Below are 11,849 nucleotides of genomic sequence, written 5' to 3'. Positions count from 1 at the left end.
TGCCTAACATTGTAAGAGTTGATATAGATATATAAGAGCTTTCGCCCGTTCAAGCCATTATAATTTATTACTGCCCATATTTTTAACGTTTTCAGCTTATAAAGTAGGGTGCAGGTGGGTAAAGAGGACAGGTATACTAAGTACAAACTAAACTTAAACAGTTTTCAGAGCAGCTGCGTCTAATTAACAATTAGGTCAACTAGGAATTGCTACGTAAGCCCTAAACTTGTATTGTCACCATGACAGTGCACTAACTTTTTTAATCTTAATTCTTGGATGGTACTTGTCGATTTGACGGGTGTCCACGACTTGGGTAGATTTGGGATAATGTAAATGATTAATTTGATCAAGAATTATTTACGAATGAATATCGAATTTCGTCGTGTTTATTTCGAATATCGAATATCGAAACTTGTCATGAAATGAATAAAAAAATCATTTTACCTCTAAACAAGCTTTTGCCCGCGGCTTCGCACGCGTTAAATTTTGAGTAATTTAATAGATGTTATTATCCATATAAACCTTCCTCTTGAATCTATTAAAAAACCTTATCAAAATCCATTGTGTACTATTAAATGCATACATAGGGCAGACGCAAAGTCGCTTACTTTGATTTATACTATGTAGTTATGATAAAGAATTATTATTGAATGAATATCGAACATACTGCCGTGGAATGAATAAATAAATAGTTTTACCTCTAAATTAAAAGCGTCGAGTCGAGACTCTAAAATATATTAAACGACGAACGAAAATCGTAAAGATATAAACACAATTTATAAGCATTTCTAATTCTAACAGTTTAAGGTTGTAATTTGGCAAAATATCTATAAAATTTGTTTAATCAAAAGAAAAGGTTTATCAGATGCTGAGCGCCACCACTATAAAGCCCCATAAATTTTAACATGTATTTAATTACCTTTAGAAAACTCCGCAATAATGTTAAATTAAAAAAAAACAAGAAAATCACGAAATTATGGCAACCCTGCAAACAGAGGACCCACTGAAGTAAAGAACGAAAGTTTTCGTCTCCTAAAATGTTATGACAAGTGACCTCTCGGGCCTCGGCTCGTTTTGCAAAACGTAATAAATGTAATTTGCGAATAATTAAATTAGCTTAATGTTTATTGATGAATATTTTCCTCTATCCGCTGGAATTGGGTCGCCATTTTGAATTCCGACCATTTCAAATGATCGCCAGTGGATTCTTTATGCGTGTTTATTTCTGTTGATAAAATTGTTAAGTATGTATAATGAAAAATTGATGATGAACTGTCTGGTTGTTAGCATTTACACATAACAAGGTAGCAGCATTTTCATTTCGAATATAACAACTATCTTTACTTTAAATGTTTTGATGATCAACCCAAAGAAACTGAATTTATATTATCGCAATAAGGTGTTCCTAAGATCGTTAAATGGGGAACTTCTCCGAAGAATATAAATTTTAATAAAGGATATCAATTTTAATAAATGAAATCAAGGCCATTACAGATCTTAACCTAATAACGGACGCAATCTAAGAATTTCACTACTCCAGCATCCAGACACTGTTAATAACTTTAATTTACGAAGTATCTTTTCAAGTTAGATCCTTTGTTTTACTGTTGTTCGATTTCAATTATCTTTATTGTTCTAGAATATTCTACCACGTTCTAATACATATCTGTGATATTGAAAATATATGGCCAAGTATCCCAAAAAGTTCAAATAATCTTAAGTCGTAAGTGGAACAGAAAATAAATATAATTTAACATAAATCAAAACACGCTTTAATGCTGGAATCAACTAAATTATCTCACTTGCTCATATACAGAGTATACCTAAGGCAATTATATAATTCTGGCGATCCCAATCAGGAAACTAAGATAAACTCATAAAATTATTGTATTGTCACGGACCCTTGAAAAGAGTACAAAGTTTGAATTAAATCTGCCCGTCAGTGTGGGTCAAAACATGCAAATAAGTGAAAACTAATAAAGCAAATTAAGAATAAAAAAAATCCAGCTAAATGCATTTAAAAAAGCTTACAGTGGATATTTTTCTAGAAAGATTCAATTAATCTCTTTGTGCCCACTTCGTATTAATCGCATTCAATATTAATACGCATTGACACATTCATTAATTAGATAGTTTCAAAACTAAATATATCCTGTCACACTTACCAATGAAGGCTTCATTAGCGTCATAAAGGGCATATTGTACGCTGATATTACAGCAAATACAATACTACCTTTTCTAATTAATAGGGGTATCTGGTCTTATCCCACTTATGGTTTCTAGAAACTTCCACCATTGGAAACTATTTTTTACCGATTTCAAAAACAGGAGGAGGCTATTAATGGGCCTATACTTTTGTTTTTGTTATCTCAGAATTTTTTACTGGGAGAAACGATTTTCATATATAATATTTATTTCCCAATTATAACGGCGAACATGTAACTTATAAAAATATGCTAAAGTTAGTAACTATATTTTTTAGGAGAAAGGATATAAAATACTAAAGTTCAAAACCAAAGTAAGTATATCAAGATGTCTGTTTTGTTATTGCATATAATATATGAACCCCTCGGGGTTTTGAGAGTTTACCTAGGTAGATACAGAAAATGAACGAAATATCATAATTTTATGCAATTGACTTAAATTATTGGAACTAGACCGAATTAAAATAGGAACACGCGGAAAGCACCATCTTTCGAATAAAAAGAAACATATCTGATGGATGAACTGCATCCAGTCAAAATTAATGAGGTAAAAAACACGAAAAAGAGAACCTCCTCTTTTATTGAAGACGGTTGAAAGCTTATAAAATAGCTAGTAACCGTCATTTAAAAGTACAAATCGTGCCTGAAGCTTTCAACTCAAGATGCGATGGATATCGGTAGTGTTTAATGAGTCTCAGAGAGGTTTCAGTGTCGGCCGTTGTTTTAATCCATTACCTACCTTAAGCGGCAGAAATTAACGTTCTTTTTTATTTGATTCTTTTAGCTATCCTCTTAACATTTTAGTATTTTCATCCGTTTTAAAGGTTCGTTTAATTTTTATATATAGGGTACGTGATATCTAGTAATTGTAGATTTTTAATTATTGTTTTTATAATTATAGGTATGATTTGATAATATGGTATAGGTATAAATGGAGTCCTCTGTCCACTTATTCATTATCGTTAAGTTATATTAGTAGCTAAATGTTACTGACTGATTATCTGATCGCAAGTTAACTATAGCTTCATCGTATTTATTTAACAACTTGCTTTTGCCCACGGTTTCGCATTTGTAAATTCGGTGTAGTTAATAGATGTTATCTACTATATAAAAATAAGTCGGCTTTTCCTTCCTGACGCTATAACTCCAGAACGCACGAGCCGATTTCCACGGTTTTGTATTCGTTGGAAAGGTATCGGGCTCCGTAAGGTTTATAGCATAGAAAATTCAGGAAAAAATTCAACGGAAAAACGGGAAAATTTTTCACATACAGCCATCTGGTGGCGAAACGGAGTTCGCCGGGTTTGCTAGTTATACATATAAATCATCCTCTTGAATCACTCTATCTATTGAGAAAACCCCCATCAAAATCCGTTGCGTAGTTTTAAAGATTTGGCATACATAATGACATATGGACAGAGAAAGCGACTCTGTTTTATACTATGTAGTGATTTTAGCAACTAGGCAGGCCGTGTAAATACAATATTCTTTATAAAAAGTATTAAACAAGCACATCTATTCCTGTTATTAAAATTCTCACTTTACTGCAAGGAAACAGAAATATGGTTTGTCCTGTGTACAAGCCCTTGCTGGCTACGTATATTTAAATGCTTGGTGGTGAGCAGGCAGACAAACAGAGAAAAACTTATGAAGTTAGATTTAATAATTATATTTTTCGTTATATAGTACTAGTTGCGCTCCGCGCCTTCACCATCTTCATGGGGATAAAAAGTTAATATAAAAGTTAAAGCTTATGTGTTATTCCAGTTGTCCAGCTATCTACATACCAAATTTCATTGCAATCGGTTCAGTTGTTTTTGCATGAAAGAGTAACAAACATACACATACACATACATCCATCCTCGCAAACTTTCGCATTTTATATTATTAGTAGGATTAGTAAGATGTTATGTCATGCACACAACAATGAACCTTATTATTGTCTAAATATAGATTTATACTTACTTATTATCTTGTAAGATTTACACGTACATCCTATCTGGTCTGGACTCTAAAGTCCGCCACAACTCGTCATAAGTAAATACTAATTATAAAGCCAGCTATAACCACATATCATTAAATCAATGTTTAATTAAAGATGAATATCAAGATAAACTTGTCAAGCATAAAACTTACAGCGGCATAATTCACAAGTTAAATCGACTAAGTTTCATGCATGAACTCGAATTTTAACTTCTACTTAACAAGTTAAGTCTTTATTCTACTTTCTTCGTAATTTTAGTTAGGTATTTGGGTTGATTTTGTTTAATAATACTTTTATATATAATCAGCAGTTATTATACCCATTACCGAAATGAATCAAATTACTAAGTAAGTTTTTAAAGTTTTTTGTTCTAAAATGTAAATTGAATGAGAAATTTTTTATTCTCTAAAGATTTCTGCATGATTGCTTAATTAACTTTTATTTGATATTAGCGGTCCGCCCCGGCTTCACCCGTGGTACATATAATAACCTATAGCCTTCCCCAATAAATGGGCTATCCAACGCTGAAAGATTTTTTTTAATAATATAAATAGATAAAATGTTTGTCACTTTCTGTCTGTAACAAAATACAGTTCAGAGCACGCTTCGGCACGAATTGGGCCAGCTCACACCGAGGAAGTACCACACCCCCACAGAAGACCGGTGTGAAGTAGCATGCTACTGTGTTTCCTACGGTAAACGGCCTGTTTTATAATCAGCCTCAAGATAACATCAAATCAAGATAAGTTTAACATAACATTTAATGAACTTATTTACGCTGTGGCCAAAGCCTTAAAAAATCTGTGTTTTTTTATATAATTAGCCCAAAAGGGTGAGAATAGATTATGCTTTTTGTACATGGTCTAAAATCCATTTATTTAAATAGGATTATAATATAATAATCCTTATAGAAAAGCTGTGATGGCTCAGTGGTTCAAGACTTCGGACTTCAAATCAAGTCGGCGGCTCGAAACCAGGGGAGCGTCCAGGAAATAAACAAATTTTTCAATTTATTTGCGCATGTGGATCGTGAGGAAACCCGCATGTCCGAGAATCAACAGTTCGACGACATATGCCAACCCGCACTTGGCCAGCGTGCTGGATTATGGCCGGAACCCTCATAGGAGGCCTGTGTCCCAGCAATGGGAACATATATGGGCTGATGATGACATGATGATGATGATAATTATAATAGATCACGCATACATGTTAAAATAAAAAAAAATATAAATAAAACACCCAAATATTCTAATAAGTATTTATTATCTAACATAAACAATAGAAATATTCGAAAATAAAACTTCACAAAACAACGAGTCAAAAAAAATTAAGCTTAGACCAATAGATGAAGAATACTTTTAAATGCAATAATGGAATAAGAACACTTGACACTTATATGTAATATATATTAAAAATACTAATGTTAAGTTAAAATTTCACATTAACATAACTATTGTCATATCGTGATAAAAACTTCGATTTATTATTCACGCACCTGATTTATAAAATAAATAAAAAAGGCAATTTACTTTTGTGCGCTATTAAATTTTTTTTTTCATAAATAAAGCCACGTAGCAACTGAGTAAAAAGTACATAAGTTTTCTATTTTTTGTTGCTGGCTGTTTATAAAATAATATGCGTGTACTTAAAGTGATAAAAAATCAGTCGAAAGCAGTTTGTTCCCGATACAGAAGATGATTTTAAAAGTGTTTGACTTTTAGTCTATAAACACTTATCAGCAGCATGCGCGTACATTTCTGCATCTGAAAAATTAATTTAAAAAAATACACTTTATTATATACTAAAACATATTTATAGATAAACGAAAATAATCATATAATACGATATAAAATGCAAAGTCACTCTGTTTATTGATATGTCACGTATTATTAATTAGTAAATATCAAATTATATTCAAGATCTATTCAGCACTAGTTGTTCGCCCCGACTTCGTCCGTGGTACACATATAGCCTATGTCACTGAGTGTTACAACTTTCTAATGGTGAAAGAATTATTGAAATCAGTCCGATTGTTTTTGCGTGAAAACGTTAAGTACAAGAATAAAAGACTAAGTGTTGCCTGCAGGTTTGTAGTTTCTGCAATTGCATGTAATTCTGCATTCCAAATTTCAGCCCAACCGATTCCTGAGATTTGCGCGTTCAAGTAAACAAACAAGCTCTTCAGCTTGACATACCAAACATAGTCTAGCTACATAATTACACATGGTACATTGCTTTTTTGAGCAAAAAAAAACTTTTTTTTTTTTTTCTTTTCTTCACTCACAATCACTGCGCCTTAGCGTCCTCGATGCTCGGCTGCTTCGGATTGTTCCGCCATATGTAGTAGCTCAGCGAGCTCGCGTACGCCAGCCAAGCCAAGTAGGGCAGCATCAGCAGGCCGGCCGTTTTGTCCACCCGCGAGAACGCCACCGTGGTGGCCGCGGCCGCGCCGCCGAGCACGCATATCTCGATGAACGCCTGAAATCATCACAAGTTTTTAATGTCACAACTGTGTAAAAATATAATGACAAATGTGGTCTTTTTCTCTCTTAATTAGTCGTATTAATTATTAATTAACTTTCGATATTATATACCAAATTAACTATTTAATTAGAAATTTAGACCACAGCTTTGTGCATGAGTAACAAAATGTCTATCACTTTCTATGTGAAACTAAAGTGGCCAACCGGCTTCAGCAAGAATTGGGCCAGCTGAGACCGGGGAAACAGATGCTACTATTGATATAATGCTACTACTGTATATAAACAAAATTGAATAATAAGTTTGAGTAATTAATAGCACTGCAGAAAACTATGGCTTTATTTTATTTTGAAACATTAAAAAAAATACTCAAACCCACTTACTTATGAGAGAATACGTAAGAAAATTATATAATCCTGCCAATCCTTAGCCTAATAAGTTAATGGAATTATTTCACTGTCACCGATCTTTGATAAGTGCACAAATTTTAAATTTAATTGGTCCATTTTAAGGTGTGTCATACATGAGTCTAAAGTTGGTTACAAATATACAGGTGAAGCTAATAAAGGCGTGATAAAAAACATACATACAAAATTTGGCTGTTATATAATATTAATTAAGGTAAAAATTGCAGTAATGTGCAAACAATACTAGAATAAAAATATTCAATGGTCAATGTAAAGGAAAAAATTTACAAGATTTTTTGATAAGAAATTTACTTGAATCCGATTTCGAAAAATCAATTATTAAAAATGCTATCGTCAATAATAATAACTCACCAGTTTAAAGTCTTTCATGCCGAAGAAAATGGGTGTCCACGCCCAGTTCAATAACAGTTGACCACCATATAAGGACAGGGGTAACACTGCATCCTCTGTAAATTAAAATAAATAATCTTTTATTTACCGCACAATTTAGTTGTAACCTACAATAAAATAGTCAAGTTTGGTATAAACTTAAAATCTATGAGAATCCAAGCCAATTCACGACATGTAAGTCTCTAATTTGATTTATAAATAAGATTAGATTGTTTATTTGTATGTGCTATCTCAGGAACTATTGCACTGATTTCAAAAATACTTTCACCATTGGATATGTATGTCATCCCTGTGTGCTGGCTATATATGCAAAAGAAATTGAATAAATACTATGGTACAAATGGGATCTGACTTCGCCTGGAATTTTATTAAATTTTCTATTATAGTAGTTATCGTGACAAAAACTATAATACTTAGACATATGATTTGCTGACTTTTTTGAAATAAATGTTGAGTACTGTTAATATGTAGAACATTTTATTTACCATTTGTCAATGGTTTTTACAGATTACAGCAAATAATGATATTCTCTGCACATTTTTCCAGACATTTGTACGCATAATTGCGAATTCGGAGAAGTTAAATGGATGTTACTATACATATAAACCTTCTTCTAGAATCATAGTGAATAATCTATGTATTAAAAAAAACCACCAAAATCTCTTGCGTAATTTAAAAAATCTAAGCATACAGACGCACATACAGACGGCGTAAAGCTTCTTTGTTTTATACTTTGTAATGATATAGCCACGACGCTCACAGATAACGTAGCTTTCTATTGGTAAAGGATTTTGAACATCAGAAAAAAATGTAAAAAAATTACAATTATCTCCGGTTAGAAATTGACACATGTATATAAAAGCGCTCCCGAAACCATACTTTTATTAAGAACTAGCTTTGCCCCCTGCTTCGCTCATGTTTAAGTATTTATAGTACTCAGGGAAATTACTGACTGTACAGGTGCAGATTACTAATAAACAAACTTCACCTTCATAGTTTTAAAAACACTATCCATGCATGAGAAATTTTGAAAGAATAGAATAAATTTGACCACGAGGCAGGATTCGAACCTGCGTTTCTTGCCTAACCGTAGCAACGCCTAGCCTCTCGGCCACGGGTGGTTATTCTTTCAAAATTTCTCATTTATAAAGCATTTCAATGCTATAAAACTAAAAATTAAACTATCCATGCAATTTAAAATATTGCAGTTGTTACAAAGACAGAGCATATCAACTTCTTATGTAATATGCCTAACTTCTCAACAGTACATTCCATGATAAATATAATCAATAATTCTAGTATATCTAATCTATTTACTCATTCTTCATTATATAAGATATTTTATCTGTAACATACATACTTATCTGTGAACCCTCAGGCATGACAAAACATCTTTAAAAAAATAGCTTAAGGAATATACAATAATTATTTTATTTCATTAATTGATAGATGACACTTATAATTTATTAGTTGTTTAAAAATTATAAAGTAAATATTAAAAACATTAAAGTGAAGTTGTGTGTCCCCTTGTTAGGTATGGGGCAGATGGTTTTCTTAATAGACAAGTGATCATTGTATTGAGTCATGCTAGAATTTTTTTTTGCGTGTCCACTGGTAAACCAACCCGGGACCGCTTCACTCTACGCTCATGTGTTTAACACGATACCAAATAAAGTAAATTTTAACTACTGTTTATTGTACTGTAATGTATAGTCAGTACGTATAGTTTAATTTGCATACTCTGGGGTCAGAGTACATAATAGTTTGAGTCTGTTTTTTGTAACAATATTGTATAAATTTTACGACTCCCATTGGAATTAAAAAAATTTGATGAACTCTTATCCTGATAAATAAAAATATTATCATTAAGTTTATCTGTATGAAGTCATTTCATATAAATTTTTACAAACAAAAATTTGTACGCAGGTTTGTTGTATCTTTAAAATTAGCAGCAAAGATACTGCTTTGCTTAGCCCTAAACTATTGAACCAATTAAAAATTCTTTCGCCATTTGATATGTATGTCATGCCCAATATAGGCTATATATGCAATACTAGTGTATTTTCTTTATTTGTTATGTTACCATCGGCAATGGAGCTGGTGGGTAACCTGATGTTAAGTGCTACTACCGCCAATGAACACTTGGAGAGGTGCAAGGTTGCTTGCAAACCTGACGCCTCTACAAATGGATTGCCGGCTTCTAATTGGAAAGGGATGAAAAAAGGATAGACGAGAGGAATAAAGGAAAGGAATGGGAAAGGTATGGGAAAGGTATGGAAAAGGATATGGGCCTCCAGCTCCTATTTTGCTATTTATATTTGCTACTACATTGCTGTTGCATTATGTAATAAATTATCATACCAGTGAAGCCTCCACACTCTTCATACACTAGATAAGAAGCATAGCCCATGCCGCTGTACAGAGTTGTCCACGCAGGCCCAAACACCCACTTTGGTGGGTTCCACCAGGGCTTCTTCAGGTCATCGTACCACGCTTTCTCATCGTCTTTACGAATCTGACCAGCAAAGTAAAGACCATTCGCCCAACCACCCACATTGGGGAGAATCACGGAGCCAAGAGCTGTCCAGTTTGCCATTATATCCACACTGTAGTGTCTAAAATAATATTTTAAATATCATAAATATGTGAGTGAGGTAGCAAGCTAAAGGTATATCACTGAACAACATTTGTCACAAAGCTTCAAATGGTGCAATAATATAAATTTTATTTATTTCATCCCTTAGGCCTTACCCCCATGCATGGGGCATGAAGATAAAGATTTTTTTAAATGTGAAGTTTTTAACAGTAGTTTGAACTTTGAAATACTATAAATATGATTTTAACATATAAATATCTAAAGAAACAAGAAACCGAGATTTCGAATGTGATTTTAGCAATTCCAAGGACCTTTTTAGCAGTAGCCTTAATCAACTACACTAATTAACATAACAAAATTTTAATAATAATGATAATGACTAGACAATGAAATACTAATGAAACTAAAGTCAATTACGAAACCTTTACCTAATATATCCAATATGTCTTTCTACAGAATCCATTTCAAAATAAATTATTTAATTACTAATTAATAGAGTACTTATTACAATCAAAATGCACGTAGAACTAATGATAAATTACTATTAAGCGATTTGTGACCAAATGAATTAGTTATCAGAATAAATTACGATAATAATATGACGCCACAAATAATATAGCCAATCATATACCTTTAGTAATTTACAAATACGTACCGAACTTTTCTTTGTCTAACAAAAACTAATATTTAAATGATGATGTAAGTATCTGAATTTTAATGTACTATTGTCTATTTCTATTTGTACATACAGTTAGGTCACGCGCACAAATATCGATTCCATTTTATTTAAATAAATTATGCAATTTTTTGTTTACCTACCGCCTTTTTAGATTGTACACTGGTACCAGAATGCGAACGAGCTAAAATAATAATAAAAGGCCAACTTACATTAGAAATAAGTCTAATTCAGAGAAAACAATCTCACGGTCTGATTTTCAAAGTAACGTCTGTATAAAAACTTGAGAAAATCGAGAAAATTTTAGTGCGATGAAATCATTTGTATACCTATTACACGAATATAAAAATGTACCATAATTTGATACTAGGAGTATGTAAAATAAAGACTTCATAGTTAGTCGGTTTATATGTTAACATGTCATCACAGAAACTGACAGATAGTAAGTAGAAACTATCAATGTACTTTTCAATTCAATTCTTTTGGTGAGTGGCAATTTTGTTTATGCACAATTCTGCCAATGTCACGTTGGGAAGATAATACACGTTCAGAAACAAGGTAAAAGTTAAATTAAAATACCGATGTCAATCAAATCGCAGATATACCCATGATATAGTACCTAAAACAAAGAAAGACAAACACAATATATAAAGATACACAACATAGAGATGAGTAGTGTTAGCTTAGACGAATATTAAATAATGTGAGAATTAAAGACAACACGGAATAAAAGAATAAATAAATAAAAAAAAAAACTTTGTTATAATTTTAGTTTATTAATTGTAATAAAATTTGTTAGAGCTTCAATCAAAGGGATATTTAACATTGACAGAAGGATGTTCATGTTGGTGGGTCTAGGGATATCTGGTGGAAGGGAATCATACAAGGATGGGAAACGATCTATCAATGTACGTTAGCCTATTCCTTATACGACTAATGATATTTATTGTAAAAATACGTTTTTTTTTTTCTTTGTTAGTTTCCATTGAGGTAGATTATGTTGTACGATCGAGAATCACGAGAAATAATAGGTACATAAAACGAAAAATGAATACAAATATTTTTTTTCTATAATCTTCATACAGTCGTA

General features: G+C 32.2%; 1 protein-coding gene across 5 annotated transcripts; it reads right to left on the bottom strand.

Moving 5' to 3' along the window:
* Positions 1-5,734: 5,734 nt before the first annotated feature.
* On the bottom strand, positions 5,735-11,124 carry LOC119837796 (translocator protein-like). Of its 5 annotated transcripts, none has more exons than XM_038363556.1 (5): positions 10,972-11,124; positions 9,849-10,102; positions 7,449-7,543; positions 6,473-6,666; positions 5,735-5,951 (listed from the first exon to the last, which is right to left on the bottom strand). In XM_038363556.1, the coding sequence occupies exons 2-4, from the start codon at positions 10,081-10,083 to the stop codon at positions 6,475-6,477; spliced, it is 522 nt and encodes a 173-aa protein (XP_038219484.1). In that variant the 5' UTR covers positions 10,084-10,102; positions 10,972-11,124; the 3' UTR covers positions 5,735-5,951; positions 6,473-6,474. The 5 variants fall into 5 exon arrangements, with proteins under 5 accessions (XP_038219484.1, XP_038219485.1, XP_038219486.1 ...); XM_038363557.1 differs by having other exon boundaries at positions 10,903-11,101; XM_038363558.1 differs by lacking the exon at positions 10,972-11,124 and adding an exon at positions 10,739-10,842.
* Between the last annotated feature and the right edge of the window lie 725 nt (positions 11,125-11,849).

This window comes from Zerene cesonia, chromosome 29 (assembly GCF_012273895.1).
Source record: "Zerene cesonia ecotype Mississippi chromosome 29, Zerene_cesonia_1.1, whole genome shotgun sequence".
Lineage (NCBI taxonomy): Eukaryota > Metazoa > Arthropoda > Insecta > Lepidoptera > Pieridae > Zerene > Zerene cesonia.
Note: the sequence above shows the minus strand (reverse complement) of the source record. Positions and strands in the feature narration are given on the sequence as shown.

Bases quoted from the DNA above. Each gene is read 5' to 3' on its own strand.
- LOC119837796 (XM_038363554.1), bottom strand. From the start codon at position 10,546: ATGGATTCTGTAGAAAGACATATTGGATATATTAG. The intron at 7,544-9,848 runs GTATGATAATTT...TTTAATTTACAG, and splicing joins AGAGTGTGGAGGCTTCACTG to AGGATGCAGTGTTACCCCTG. The intron at 6,667-7,448 runs GTGAGTTATTAT...TGATGATTTCAG, and splicing joins GCATGAAAGACTTTAAACTG to GCGTTCATCGAGATATGCGT.